The sequence below is a fragment of the Apteryx mantelli genome, chromosome 29 (genome assembly GCF_036417845.1).
Source record: "Apteryx mantelli isolate bAptMan1 chromosome 29, bAptMan1.hap1, whole genome shotgun sequence".
Taxonomy (NCBI): Eukaryota; Metazoa; Chordata; class Aves; order Apterygiformes; family Apterygidae; genus Apteryx; species Apteryx mantelli.
In genome coordinates, this window is record NC_090006.1 from 6,435,119 (window position 1) to 6,451,191 (window position 16,073).

The 16,073-nt window shown below is 37.5% G+C and overlaps 1 protein-coding gene across 9 annotated transcripts in view; it reads right to left on the reverse strand.

Annotated features, from left to right (window-relative positions):
• Window positions 1–16,073, reverse strand: part of NSD3 (nuclear receptor binding SET domain protein 3) — a 53,407-nt gene that overhangs the window by 32,025 nt on the left and 5,309 nt on the right. For all 9 annotated transcript variants that reach the window (XR_010886533.1, XR_010886534.1, XR_010886535.1 and 6 more), the window contains exons 2-7: window positions 8,815–9,542; window positions 4,998–5,066; window positions 4,347–4,506; window positions 3,744–3,898; window positions 2,404–2,913; window positions 1,466–1,592 (exon numbers count right to left, since the gene is read on the reverse strand). Coding sequence is in view for 6 of the 9 variants with exons in the window: in XM_067312373.1 (XP_067168474.1) it covers window positions 1,466–1,592; window positions 2,404–2,913; window positions 3,744–3,898; window positions 4,347–4,506; window positions 4,998–5,066; window positions 8,815–9,498 (1,705 nt within the window). In the remaining 3 variants the exon portion in view is untranslated. The remainder of the gene's footprint in view (window positions 1–1,465; window positions 1,593–2,403; window positions 2,914–3,743; window positions 3,899–4,346; window positions 4,507–4,997; window positions 5,067–8,814; window positions 9,543–16,073) is intronic.

A 16,073-nucleotide genomic window follows, 5' to 3' on the forward strand; every position in this document is an offset into this window, starting at 1 on the left:
AATCCCCAAATACCATCCAGAAAATAGCATATATAAAATAAGCCTACCTAAGAGCTGTACAAGTACAAAACTGAAGTGGATTTGCAGAGGTGAGTGTTCCCATATATGTTGACCATTGTGAGGTTTTTGACTTGGAGTCACATTTCATTTTTGTTTGGAAAGGGAGAAACAACCATATAGTGAGATAATTGAAGCAAAAGTGACATTGAGTAATGTTACAAGATTTTTAATCTCTGCAAGAAAGAGGGTTTTTTGCCATGTAAACTGCAACAAGTCTCCCACTTCTTGGTTCTTTGTTCATCCTACTATGAGAGAATGTATTCTGCTTCAAACTAAAATTTACTTTGACATACCCAATGTAAAACTAAATATGCTTGAGCATTCCAAGGATATGATTAAAGCACAGTAACAAACATGCAATAGTTAATGCATTTTACATGGCCTGTACAAAGACTGTGGTTGAAATACAGAAGTCACTATAGCAAATGAAGGAACTTGAAAAGCTCTTGGTTTAGGATGACTCAAAATTGTCTCTCTTTTCAGGAACCTCCATCCTTTCCCCAGAGGGGTATCTGTCTCCTTTTGAGGATGCTGAGAGAACATACTGCAGAAGAAAATTTCTGCTCATGGGGAAAAGCCCAATCCCATTGGAAGAATTCCCATTAGCTGTTTCTTAAAATCAAAAGATGAAAAAAAAATTTTGGTTTTCTGTTCCAAGGCTAAGCAGCACTCATTCAGTTTATCATTCCCATTCTTCTCTACTACCATACTACAAATTAAACTTCAAATAGTTTATTCTAGGCTCTCTCCTTCCAGTCTCGACCTCCATTATTTGCTTCAGTGATTCTTCTCCCTCAGACATAATACTTCACAGAACTTATTGCTTCACAACGGGACCCCTAAAATGCTTTCAGAAGGCAAGCATTTTCTCATTTTGCTGATGGCACTAGCTGAAGCAGTAAAGAAATTTGCTTCCTTTACAAAGGTCATACAGGAATTAAACAGCAAAGTTAGGCAAAGCACTCATCCCAAGAGTTGTTCTTTACTGAACTATGACTCTTCCAGATTCTCTTCCTTTGATCCCAGTTGTCATTTTTTACATTTTGGGCCAAAAAGACATTACCATACTTTGCTAACACAAATCCAATGTATTGTCTTCTAAAACAGCTGGCTACCTTCTCTCCACAAGGTATACATCCTTCTAATATGTTGACTTGTTAGGCACTTTAAGTTGCAGACACTAACAAGTTCAACAGAAGGCAAGTCAGCCAGGCCCGAAGACATCCTCTGTTTCTCAAACACCTGGGCTGGCCATGTGTTATAGTAGCCACACTTGCTACAATTATTAGGCAAACAAGAAGATGTTCAAACCCATTTTTAACTAATGGGGAAACAGCAATTTTGACATTTGAATTCAAGTGCTAGCTTGGTAAAGTTTAGGCAAGGAGTCCACAGTTTTGCCTACCTGTAGACCCAGAAGTTGTTTCAGGAGAGGACACATTTTGCACAGTTGCTTTTTCGTTTCTCTGATTTGACGAAGAATTAAGCTTGTCTTGTCCTTTGACGCTTATTTCTGTTTTGCTACCAACTCCCTTAAAAAGAAGAAAAAATGATGTTAGCCTAGTTATATATGTGTTGTTGCTAACAGGCATATTACTTTAATCTACTACTAAGTCTCAGAACAGAAACCTTCAGTGTTCTTCAATTCAACACATATCTGCAACAATATTTATTACTCAGCTGCTCCCTTGCAGAACCTTCCATCCCTCTCAATCTCTACTTACACACAAGGGAAAGAGAACAAAGTTACTCCAGTGGCTTTTCTAAAGATTACCTTCTCTATAATGCTTAGATGAAATAAATACCCTCTATGCAGAGAGGCAGAAGAAGGCAGAGAAACAGTCCTAAACCTTTTCCTTACACTGACTGTGAAAGAAGCTGCTGTTCATCTGAAGGAAGCTAGGAGGCAGAACTCATCAAGTCTATTATACAAAATGTAGTTATTACTTTTTAAATGTATTATTAACAGTTTTGTCATCTGTTTCTCACAAATCAATTTTAAGATTTGACTTGCAGAGACTTGATGGATTATTTCAACTAGGAAAGTGGAATTAGTCAGCTATAATATACTGAACAAATTATCAGCAAGAATGTGATCATCCGTGGGGAGCCCCTCTGCTGACAGTCAAAATGGCCACTGTCAGAGACTTTTGGTTGCACTGAAATTAAGAGTTTAGTACAATAAAAGATTGTGTTGTTGCATCCCATCTTTTGATAGATTTAATCTCTCCAAAGAAAGGTACATATACTGTTAAAGTTTGGTGGACACAAGTGTAAGCTCTGCAATATGAGAGACTTGGGTTCATTCACAAAAAAAGAGAAGTCACTACACAAAGTACCTACCTTAGTAGAATAAACAAACTGATCGATGAGTTTTCCATCCCCAGCAGCATTCTGAAGAGCAAAAACCTGTTCAATTTTAACAACTGGAGACATGTTACATTTCTGAAGATCCAAGGTCCCCTTGTGCATGGTTATTGAAGCTGGTAAAGATTTTCTAGCTGCAGCAGTTTTCCATGCTATTTTCACAGGAGGTGGCTCCTCTTCTTCCACACTTGACTGCCTCCTTTGGCTTTGTCTTCGCACTTCAGCATTTGAAGGTGATGCTGCTACCGCGTTGGCATGTTCCAGCTGGGTGTTCAGTGCTGGCTTAGGTCGCCTGTTCTTCTTAGCCTCTGATTTAGAAGCAGCAGTCTTTTTGGCTTTTGACAAAACCTCCTCTGGCTCTTTGTCTATATAAATGAAGGTGTATTGTTCTATCCTTTCTTCTCGAGTCATTTTCAATGCTTTCTCAGCATGGGCAATACCAATATCCCACTGAGCACGCTCTCTTTGCGGCCTTGGTTTGCGAATCTTAAAGAATAAAGACAAGCAGCTAATTACACTGAATATATCTCTTTCCCACATTAGGACAATAAAAAATTGAGGATTTTGCTATGTATAACACATAATATGCAATCCTGAGGTTCTTCAAATCTCAGACAGAAGATTTAAGTTTAATACATTTACAGACTATCTTTGAAAGGTGGACAGTAAATCTCCTACTTAAACTTCAAGCAGACATTCTAGCCAGATAGTATGACCATCATCATTAAAGGATTCTGTCCTTGAGCTACAACTTCACTAAAGACAAGAGCAGGCAGTATTTAAGCCCAGAATTTTGTTTTAAGAGTTAGAATGAAACCCACTTTTTCTACTTTTTAAATCTTTCATTTCCCCCTCATAAACATCCTTTTCCTCCCCATCAATATTTTAATTAGCATAAATACTAACTTAAGTAGTTCATCCTACACAGTAAATAATTGCTGTAGCTAACACTTCCTTTCCAATAAAATAATGGAAAAGAATGCATCAACTTTCATATGTGTTAATAATGACTACACAGGATTTGTTTTTATTTAATATTATAGCATAGATATAAAATTACATCCAGTGTCCAGGATGACCACCATCATGAGAAACAGAAACATAGGAAGTTCAACTATCAGCCTCTTCACATGAAAGTAACGAGAGCACAAGGAAACTTTTAGCTATCTTTGTGAATAATACTTTTGCAGATGAAATGCAGATAACCTTTTACAGTCCTGGCACTCAAGTACTCCAGTGTTTCAGAATTGCCCCCTACAGGTTTCGCTTTCACAGGCATTGTTAATAATTTTCTACATGATTAGTGTTGATCATACCTTCTGTTTTTCAGAGTGGTTGCTGGCTTGCTTAGCAGCCTCAGCCAATAATTGCTCATACTGTTTGTGTCCTTTGTACTCTCGAACCCGCTTTTCATGCACCCATGCCCTCTCTGGCTGGTTGCTAAAAAACTGAACATGGTATTCACGGGCACCTGAAATTGAAAAATTCTAGTAAACAGTTTTATCAACATCACTTTGCTGGATTAGCTTAAACTTTCCTCTTCCACATGACTCAAATCCTGCAGATGGACATACATAGCTGAAGTCTGGAAATAAAAGGGGCCTCCAGTCAGAACAGTCTAAATGGGAAGATAAGTATACTTTGCCCACACTTAACACTCACACTTATCAGTGTCTTCTCACAAAGACATTGACACGAAAAGAGTAAAAGTGGGAGCACCTGTTCACAGGCCTAGTATACACAGGCTCATTTGTAGAACTAATTAAAAAAGTATGTCACTGAATACATTACAGTAAAAGTCTTGTTTAGCATACACACAAGCAGAATCCATCCCACAAAGAGCTCAAGGATATGAGATTTTTAATAAAGGAACAACTACAGACACCTGATATGTTCTGACAAAGATCCTTCGCCCTTACCTCTTGTATTAATTTTGGTATGAACATCAAGCTGTGGATCACATGAAACCATGCAAGGCCACCACGGGTATGTTCCCACCTTGGACCAAACCAGATCGCCAACCTGAAACTTGATGTCATGGGTGACTTGTGTTGGAAGAGAAGGCAAAAACTGCTGGACCTATAAAGAAGAATGCAAGCTTAACAGCTACAGAATACAACTTAGCGCATTTACAGATGCACAGATTATCCACAGGGATTTACTATTTTTCCCTCAGTTAACACCAGTGTTTGACAGTCTAATGCGAGATATACTTTTCTTACAAACATGACAAAAAGGACTTAAATACAGTCAGAATTTATGTAAAATAATCACTGATTCACCAAAACACATAACAATAAAAAATAACAATAACAAAAAACAAAAATAATAATAAACAACAATAACAAAAAAAAGTTTCTACCTATAGGTTGATTAAAAATATTGCTTTTGGGATAAAATAAAGCAATAAATACAGCACAACAAAAGATGTTTTGAAACACTAATGATTACCAAGCATTTAAAAGAATGACAACTAGTTTATCTGACAACTTAAAGAGTCTGTATCATAGTTAACACACAAATAGCAAGACACCAGAAGTCTAGAAGTGTTAATTTGTATATATACTAACCGGTGTTTCCTCTGACAGTGTATCTTCTCTTGGCCTTTCTGATAGCATGCTAAGCCTCTCATTTGGTCTCTAGGAAATGGGTAACAACGAAGAGAAAAAAGGGAAAATAAACACAAACAGGATAAGGGGACAGTAAAACCAAAAAGGTATACCAATGAAACCAGGCAGAAAAAAATAATTAGCAGAGGAAAAAAAACAATCACGAACTCAGAAAACATGAATATGACGACTCCTTACAACCAATTCAAAACACAGTAATATCACAGTTAAAAAAAAAAAAACAAAAACTTTTTTCTTCTTCTTATTTACATTACCATTGAAACTACATAGACCAATGTTCTGCTGTAACAAGTGACAGAAGAACACACGCTCAGGGACAGTAAACCCAAATAGCTTTCCAGCTAAATTAATACAGAACTTGGAAGAAACAGAAGGATAGATGAAGGATATCCACAGTAACATGAAGAATCTCACTGCATACTGGTTATTTTCAAAAACGGCACTACACAAATCATTTGTTGATTTAAAGATACAATATGAAAATTGTAATATCTATATTGAATTGCAAACACTTGACAAATGTTTGGAGCATCTAAGGGGAAAAACAAAACCAAAAAGACTACAGTGCATTTACAAGCCAGGCTGAGGAGCACATGCAGTCTATGCTTGCAGAACAGGATAGAGAAACAGGTTTGGCAGAAGTAAGATCAACACTGAACAGAAGCCAAAATCATCAGTGGACTGGAAATGATAGCGAGAGTGATGACACAGCAGGTGAGCAGACATGAGCTGGGCTGTGAACTATCTAATGAAACAGAGACCAGACATTTGCTTTTATTATGGCAGAAGTCATTAGTGAAAGGACTCAGAGAAGAGTTAAAGAGGAGATAGAAACATTCAGAGAGAAACTAATAATGCTGTTAATCTAAATTATACCTAGTCCACTTAAAATGAAAACTCCATGTTAATCATTACTGCACGCTTCAGCTCTGAACATCCAGAAGACACTCATTTAAACACCATCTATGACAATTAAAATCAGTTTTGGCATAGGTATTTCATTTAGAGTTGCCTATAAGAAATGATCAAGTCCAACCAAATATCTGCTGGGTAGAAATCATTCCTCCTTAGTACAGCAGAAAGCATAGAAATGATTCCTTTCTTTCTTTTGCTACAATAAGTTAATGGAAATTTCACGTCTGCCAGAACAACTAAATTGATTAGACAGGAAGCCCAAACAAGAGACTGCAAACTTCCCACTCCTCACAGTATACAACTAACTAGTAAAATAACTCATTCTTAAAACAAATATTCAACAGAGCTTAAAGTTCAACAATGTTTTCATAACTTCTTCATTTCAAATCAAGCTTTCAAGTACAAACAGTCCCCCCCAGTCGGTGAAGTTCTATGGATTACAGGATCAGAATGAGGAAGCAACTACAAAATATACTACTTTCAAATGATCATGCTGAATAAAGTATAAAACAAGTGAAGCTGTAATGGAAGTTTTGTGCGTTTCTCTTAAGCCAATTTCAATTTACAAGTCTCATAACATTAATACAAACATACCTAACATCATGCAGTATAAGAATAAGCGTCGAGAGAATGAAACTGACACTGGACTATGATAATTCATGTCAAAAACCACTAGCACAAAATACTTTACACCTTAAGAGTTGCACTGTGATATGAAGTTCTGTCTGAAACAAACGGTAAAGACCACGAAGGATTTTATTGCAACAATGCCCTTAGAAAGGGAAATAGAGCTACAAGGAGGACAAAACCAAGATTATACTAAGGATTTTGGTGAATTCTGGATGATACATGGAATGCGTGACTTGAGGAAGACAATATAACTAGGAAACCCAAGACTGCCTTGGATTTTTAGAGGCGAAGTTTTAGTTCAAACTGGGAAGTTCAGCGTGCTGGAGAAGACCTGAGAAGGTGTTCTTCATGATGACCAAGCTTGCAGATCGCAAGTAACAGAAGTCACAAACAGAGGGACAGCTGCAGCTGAAGCTACGAGAGTAGAATGAGAGTCCCTAGTAAGAGGCACAACAAAACAGTCAGACAAAACTGACAGCCTGACGTGGGAGTGACTGACATCTAGAGAAAAGGCCAGAAGGGACTTGGGAAGCCTGGGTAAAAGAACACCACTTTTGCTAAACTCTGAAAGAACCAAACTCACTAAGGTTTGTTTTAACTGAAACACTGGCGGGAAAGGGGAGAGATACACGATTATAGCAGCAAACAAGGGTAGGTAGAACAGCAACGTACAATCTGCACAGGCATTCAGCAAAGGCACCAAGAATCAAACATGAGAACGAATCCTTCTTTCCACCTCTATACGCAGGTATAATGCAAGTGTGAGGAAGACTGTACTTGAGGGAACTTGCCTTCCTATTCTAACTGCGTTCTGGTAACAACTGCCAGCTGGACAGATCATTTGGTAAACCTGAAAGTGACTTCAGATAGAGCATTTCCAACATCAAGAAAATTATGTACAAATGCAATCAAGGATAGCCTGTATTTTTTTCTTGGATGGTCTACTTAAAAAAGAAACAAAGACAACCAACCAACCAACAAAACCCCCAAACATGTCAAGAATATGAAACTGCTATACCAGATCAGAGCCCCAATCCACACAGGACAGATTCTTCCCCAAATCTACCAAGAGCAGCAAATATCAAGGGGTTTCACAGGAAGTTAAGAGAAACTCGACTACAGACTGTAACAGAATAGCCCAGCCTGAGCTTGGCACTTTCTGTTCTGGCCTGATAAGTTCCACATTGCTGATATATGCCACCACTCTACTATCCATTCCTCTCAAACTGGTGAATACAGAAATCAGTATCACAGTGCTGGCAGGAACAAGCAAGAGAAAAGGAAACAGAAGTACTGAAGTGACTCATAAGACTGAAGAAAAAAAAAAAAAAAAGGAAAAAAAAAAAAAGGCTGACTGAAGACCAGTAATTTCTCTCTCCACTTTCTGGAGTCTAAGTTAAAATGCTGCACATATATAACCCTGTATATATAACCCTATATATGTACATCCATATTACAAAACTTAACAGAAATGGTAATAGACAGCAGTATTGAACTTTCTCAGAGGTTGCTGAGTCAACTGGTATTTCTAATTTGCTTGCTGTATTAGAATGATGATTTCTACCGGCTTGTACATATGCTACATAGACAGCTCTCACTTTTTGTACATCATCACAATATTTAGCATATCTATCAAAAATTTGTGTGTCAGCAGACAGTATTGGTTAACTATAAAGCATGCTCAGATACTGCATAAAAACAGGATAAGTATCTAAGATTCTCTATGGTGGATTTGGGTTTGTTTTAGAGGAGGGGTAAGGCTGCTGCCTCTGGGAAATCAGACTGCTTCCACTACATTTAAAATGTAGTGCTGAATATTCCAGTGCTGAGTACTCCAAGTAGCCTGACATTCCGTTCAATAAACCAGCATTATTTTAATAACCTTTTGAATGCATTTTTTTTGGTCAAAAGCTGCATCTTTAACATTGTGCAAAGCACACTCAACTCTGAACATCAGAATGTTAAATAATACTAAAAAATATTAAATAACCTCTTCTAACATTTATTTTTGATACACAGTCTTTTCACCAAAACTGTGTTGTCCTAGAAATAAAGTTGCTAGCAATCTAATACGGAGTATCTGACAAGTCCATGAAGCCTCACAACGTTTTAAGTACATATACAACTAAAAGTAAGGAAAAACACTGCCGAAGACGAATTCTCCATCAATAATATCAGGTATACAGACGGCTGAAACGATTATTCCACTTACATTTTGTTCCTCTGGTTCTAATTTTGGAATTTTGTGCGACTTGCGCTCTTCCGATCGGGAAGAGTCATGCTTGCTACTTTTTTTCCTTTTCTCTTTTCTCCCTTCATGTTTCGCCTTAGCATACTCACTCGCTTGTACTTCATTTAAAAGGTCCCCACACAGAGAGGACTCAAACAATTCCCTGCCGTTCTGGATAGTTTTGGTTATTTTTAATTTGATCTCTGGTGAGCCAGTCTTCTTTGGAATCACTGTTTGTGAAACTGAAGGTGGCGGTGGAGGCGGCGGCTGTGGAGGGGAAGGTTTTTCCAGAACTTCATGTGGCCTTGCATTAGAGTTTTCCATTTGGTAATACTCCGGGGGACTAAAGTTTCTAACTGTACCAAAACCATTGGCTGAACCATTGGGATACTGACTGTACGTCTGGTATTTGGCTTGAGGTTCATACATATTGATTGTTGGTGGATAGCCATTAGTGATTGGTGGAAGATCCTCCGTCGTGGGCGTAGGGTACTGAAAGCCTTGCTGTAGCGCAGTTTCATATGGTGTTTGTCCACCATCTTCAGCGATGTCACTGCTGGCATCAAAGGCATCCTCTTGGCGGATGTTGGCTGAGTCAATGAGTTGAGGTGGTTGCTGAATTGTGTTTCCCATGATCCCTTGCATGAAAGAGAAAGAGAAATCCATTGTTCTGCTCCAGCATCCTTAGCTTTCCCTTTTTCTCATAGGGCCTAAAGATGGGGGGGAAGGGAAATACGCAGTGAGCATAAAACAAATGATAAGTATTAAGCAAATTGAAATAGTTAAGAGAAAACAGATTTAAAAACCAATCCCCTCCTCCCCCCTTCAGAAACCACCCTTTCATCATGCATTTAGAGAGGACTGGTATTACTGAATCTTTAGAAAAGGCTGTTTATACATTTTTGCCAAAAAAATTTTTTTTTAAACATGTCTGCTTGCTTCTTTTCCAAGACATTTAAAGCAACGATATGAGCACCTGCAAGCACTTAAAAATTATGAGCCCAACTGTTATAGCGTCAGAATAATGGTGCTAAAATTCAAAACACTATATATGGTCCTTCTAGTTTGATTTTAGGAAGCATTATTCTAACACAAAGCAGTAAGACAACAGACTTTGATCCTTACTCAAACAAACAGAAGATACCAAGTTCTCTTGACACCATCGAGTCACTACAAACTCAGCAGCCCAGAAAGAACACAGAAAGACCACTCAAATGGAAGACAAGCCTTTTCTCCTCCTTCTGTCCCACCCCTTGCCAAAACTTGAGACAGATGAGCAACCCTTCAGACGGTACAAGGACTAAGCCATGGGCTTTTCTAAACAATGGCACAATTAAAGCAAGTAGGTCATTCCACCTCAGCAGCTGGGAAAACCAGTTCAGACGGCATGACATTAGTCACTCAGCAACCTCAGACCAGGTTTCCCCATCTCTCCCACACTGAAAAAGCAGAATAGAGTTTGCAACCATGGGCTCTGGAACAGGCAAGTGGGAAAGGCCTTCTGCTCACTTTGCTCCCCATCTCCCCATTATTTTAGTATTAAACACTCAGGGCTTAAACATTTTATGGTTCTGAGGGGGGAGAAAAACAGCCCCAACATCAAAATATCTCCAGAAACAGAGATTATTCACAGAATTACGTTACTGCTGAGAAAGAGTTGTTACACATCTTCAATTTTCCATTTCATATTGAAACTGTAACATCAGACTAAACGAAACCAGACTCAAATTTCCAGAATTCAACTATCCGCTCAGAGAAGGATCTTCCCCGTTCCCCCTCCACTCCTCCCCCCCCCAAAAAAACAAACAAAAAACCCCCCACAACACATTCGCCTAAACCACAATGTTCAATAAGAAAGAAATATACAGTGATCTGAATTTCAGGTAAGAAATACAAGTTTGCTTTCAAGCAAGGTCAATTTAGCCCTTCCAAAGTAAATACAGTACTGTATTATTTATTCTGTCCCTGTGTAGGCAAAAAGGAGGGTTATTGTGCCCTTTTGGTCAGGGTTTGAAATGACATTAACACATCCCACAGACACTTCTCATAACAAGAATCTACATATAACCCTACCCACATTAAATTCTCACCCTCCCAATGCAATGCATCTCAATACCTTACCTAATAGTTTTCAAAACACTAACAACACTTTCCTCCTCAGAGACTGCAAAAAGAAATTAAAGTTACAATAGCAACAAGAACAACTTGACCGGAATTTTATTATGTATTTTGTCAACTCCATATTCAGATCATATTGATGTTAGTATTCATCTTTACTAGCTGGTGTAATCAACTATGGGTACATTTGTCACTGTAATTAAGTGTTTTAGGGAAACAACTTAATAGCACAATGCTGTGCAGCAAAATTCTCTAATTGCAGTGACTTTAAATCTCATAGCAGCTACACCATCTCTGCTCTCCAACAGCTCTGCAAAACAGCCACAAAACCATCACAAAAATGTTACTGTTGATGAGGCACATGGAGCAAGCCGTATTGTGTGTCAAGGTCAAACAAAACAAGATTATCACCACCCATTCTAGGAAGAGGAAGTGCAACTGTTTGTACTATTTACAAATTAATTGTTATTCTACATATGCCAAACTGAAGAGCAAGTGACAGTTTTCAGACTAATAAGAAATTTCACCCTAGGTTGTTTTTATTTGTTGTTAAAAACAGGTTCCATCTAAAGCAATTTTTTTCTGAATACTTCAGAAATCTTTGAGCTTAAAATCCTGCATAGAAAATAAGCAGTCATCAGAACTTCAGTCATCACAGCACAACCTTTGATAGATGGTCAGAGTGAGAGCAGAAATAATTCAAGAAGTATTAGAATTACTCTTGACTTCCTGTTTTTTTTTTTAATAGAAAGTAAGTCACTTTTTTTTTTTTTTTTAAACCCAAATGCTCTGAAAGTAAAATCGCCCATTTCTGTAGAACTAAACACTTGACAAGGTATGCAAGTGATCCACTCCAGGACCCAAAGTTTGATTTGGACACACCAGAACTATAAAAACTATCTAAACAACTTGCAGAAACCTGAACTCTGTAAAGCTAAAAACTATACAGCATTCTGTGCTTTGCTGAAAATGCAGTTTTGCTAATGTCATATGGTATTTGAACAATTATGCTTCATGTTTTCCTACTTGTAAGTCTGACTAAGACGGGAAATTTTGTTAAGTTTTGGTTTCTGCTGGATGATGCAAATCTGATGTGATAAGACAATGGTAATGTTTAGGTGCTTTCATTTCTCTCTTGAGGAAGAAGAGAAAGGATGATAATTAGTTCAAAAGATGCATTTTCTTTTCTTTTCCTAGTGCAGGTTCTTTTTTCAAGTATCAAGATAGGCTATTCATTTCACCATACAGGACAGCTCTTTTAAAAAGCAAGCATCTCATGGTATAAGAGGGAAAAAAGACTTATTGCTTCTACCAGAACAACTAATCCTCATCTAGCCATCACCATCAGTTTTAGAGCTATCATGAACCCTCTGGTCTTCAAATCAGCAATGGTCATTTACACTTAGAAGACTGCTTTGAATCTGTACATACTGTACATCTGTACAACCATCTTCTAGTCAAAAAAGGGACTCATACAACTCAAGTACTCCCAGTATTACAGACTGAGAACCTGTGGCTAAATAATTGCATCAAGAGGAAAAAAAAAATTCTCTCCTACCACTCCAACTTAAGTTACAACATTTGGCTATCCAGTGGATTCCTCTGGCAGCAGTTTATTAACATCTCACTGTGGGCTATGTCACAGAAATTCTGATCTGTCACCAGGCTGATATGCTCACTTCACTTAAATCTTACATAAGGATTTCTCCGAAGTTTAGCCACATCATCAGATTATTGTGCATAAAGAACATTAGAAACAATACATACAATTCACAAGCCAAACAATTCCATTCAAGAGGCACTAAAATTGTACTACAGTCCAAGCAAAAGGCTTCTGCCCTAAACAGCATTACCCTATTCCACTTCTTTGTCATAATTTTCCGTCTTTCCTTACAAGAGTTTCCAAACCTTAAAAGTTATGATATAAACCAAACTATTTTATTTCACTGGGAAACCAAGGATTATTTATTCTCTGGGATGTTACAGACACATATTGGTTGATTACAATGTATAGTATTAGACTATTCACATTCACCCATTCTAATCCCATCTATAAACACAATTTGAAAGTTCACAGTCTAATTTATTGAGTGATTTAACACAGTCTGTTGATCAATCGCAGCCATGCTCCTACTAGGAAGAGCTCCTTGTCACAGGGCTAGAGCATTAAACATTCGCGACAACATTACAGGCTTTTGTTGTCATGACCATGTTAGTCAGGGGCTACAAAAAGATGCAATATTTGATCAATATAGCCAGTGAAAGTCTTTACCTATACACAGTTAAAGAATGCTCGTCAGGATAGTTTATTTCACTCAGAAGGGCTAAAATAACATAGAGTAGCAAAAATGCAGTCTTGCTAGTGTAGAGAAGCTTACATGCTGCAGTATGCTAACTAATAACTGCCAGATTATTGAACGTGATTTTGAACACTGCTGATTCGATCTCTTACATTATTGATGAAAGTTTTTCTTCCCCCAAACAGGGAGTTTTGTACGTTTACACATAATACAGCAATAATACAAAACTTACCTATAAGATACACAAACATGCATCTATCCATTATATTATTGCTCTATCAGGAAGAGCTTAAAAAAATGAGAAAAGACAAGGTAATTATGCAATGCCTAAGTGAAATCTCCTAAAGGCAGAAGCACCTGCTACTATTTAGTGCCAAACAGGAGCCCAAGAACTCCCAAATATGAGGAGGGAGGACTGTCAAAGCCTAGTGGATGCAGAAGGCTGAGAAACGGGGTTTACCTAGACAGAGGTAGCCAGAAGCCAATGCACTTCCCTGAACACAAGCTCCGAAGATTAAAAAGAATAGCTGAGAGCCAAGAGGGTCCATGCACTTTCCGCCCAGTGCTACCAGCTAAGGAACTCTTAGCTTAGATCAAAACAGATGACTATTAATCTGTGACTGACTATCACCAAAGGTGAGCTAGCATCACACTGATTAATTAAAATAATAGCGCAGTACACAGATATTTTAAACTGAGCTTCCATACAAATTTTTGGCATGAATTTTGACTTTACTTTTTTTTTTCCCCTGACTACTGTTGACAAACACAATGTGGGCAGCCCTACCCAAAGCAGTTAGTTTAGCACTTGTTGAACTTCACACGTTAGATACGAGGCATTTTACACAGATGCAAAACATCTGCTCTGAGAACAGAAACTGTACTACTGACCTACCGAGAAAACTGAAAAAGCAATACTTAGAGTCAAAGTCTTAGGTGTTCAGTGAACAGTATCACTGTCTCTTAAGTCTGAGTTGGACTTTCTATCAACTCCCTTGAAATCAGAAGCTCTAGGCTACCTTTATATATATACATAAACAAGCCTACTGCAATCCAGCTCCTGCTCATGTAGACCTAAATCACAAAGATCTGTTCACCCTCTAACACTCCTTAATTGCCAGAGTCACCATACATACGTGTCACTGTTTCCTTTTCTGCATTGCTTCACTCTAACGTACGACTGTATCTACACTGCGCTGGTACTGGCCATCTCAAAGGTCTAACCCATGTAGCAACCATTCACAATGTATGTTCACTGGTGTATGCATTTTACAGATAGCTGCCTGGCTGAAACAGACTGGGCTGCTGGGGTTTTTTAAGCAATGCAGTTGATTTTTGTGATGTTTTCATTCTTCCTTTCAAAACATTAAGATTTCCCTACTAAAAACACCTTAAATTTACAACTTGTTTCTTGTTGAAGGTCAACATACATAGATGACACTGAACTCTAACAGAATTAAACATACCCATGCTTCTTCTACAGATTCATGTCAAAGATTACCTGGAGAGGCACCTTATCAAATATAACAGCATCCTGTGATGTTTATATTATATGGATTATAAATAAGAATAACCATTTTATTTCTATCTATTTCTGCATTCAGTATTTGCAGTCTGCTTTGTTCTATTTTCTTCCAGACATCCTAAAAAAATCATGCATGTAGTTTTACTTACATACATTAAAGCCAAGTCTTTAAATTGATCTACATTCAGAATTGGTCAAACATGACGGTCTCTATTTATCTCTGTACTACAGCACAGTGTGAAAACATGCAAAAAATATTCTAGTATGGCAAAAAGTTTCTGTAAGATTCAAGAGTAATCACATTAATTGCTAATCACAACACCAAATTAATTACCATATCATTAATTTTAATAGTGTCTTTTAACTTTTAATGGCCTAATATTTGTCCTGCAGTAAAATTAAGAAAGTAAGCCACAGCAAAAACTGGTCAGAGTAAAAAATAAAAAATCCTATTGTAATCTCTACTGCCAAAGAAAGCAAAAGATATACTTCATAACTAAAATAATAACACATTTCTAATCCTGTACATAGATTTATTAGCATAAAAAATGTGACCTGTGGATTTCTACAGAATTCAGCTGAACTTAGCACAGTGTCTCTTCTAGCAGACACAGTGGATCACAGGACTCCTGACAAGCTTCTTTCAGTGCTTTTAAAATATCTAGTAAGGCTGAATACTTCCCTATGCATCTTTTTAAAGCTTATTTTTTTAATGCCAGAAAAAAGTCATCTCTGTCACATGCTTTTGATAAGGCAACTTTTAACAAGATTCCCATGGGGAAATGGAAAGAAACAACTTGGACAGCAGCACTGAAAATGCTATGCATAAAAAAAAAAAAAAAGAATTATCCTGAAAATAAGCTTAGAGTACTCATTTGCTCATAGAGCCTCAGGATTTAAATGGGGAGTGTGGGGCAAAATTTTTAGCTTCTTGCAACATGAAATATCATAAGAGTCATGATATGTTTTCACACATTAATACCATGTTAATAACAACTGCAATGCACCTAGCATATGACTTCAAACTTTGGCAAAATCAAAAACTGAAAAATGCACAACTCTGTTTATTAAAAACAAAATGTACAGTCTTTGATCGTCATCCTCTACTCTTAGTCTGTATCTTAACTTAGCATGCGCTCACCTTTTTGTTTTTTGGAGCAAAATCTTTTAAAGCAGTTCATAAAAAAAGCTGCACGTAACTGCCAAAACATTCACTGTGCATCTGGACAAAGAGCCACTGGCAGACCTAAACGGTCAGCAAAGCAGCTACAAGTTTTTCCTCAACTATGATTACGGGT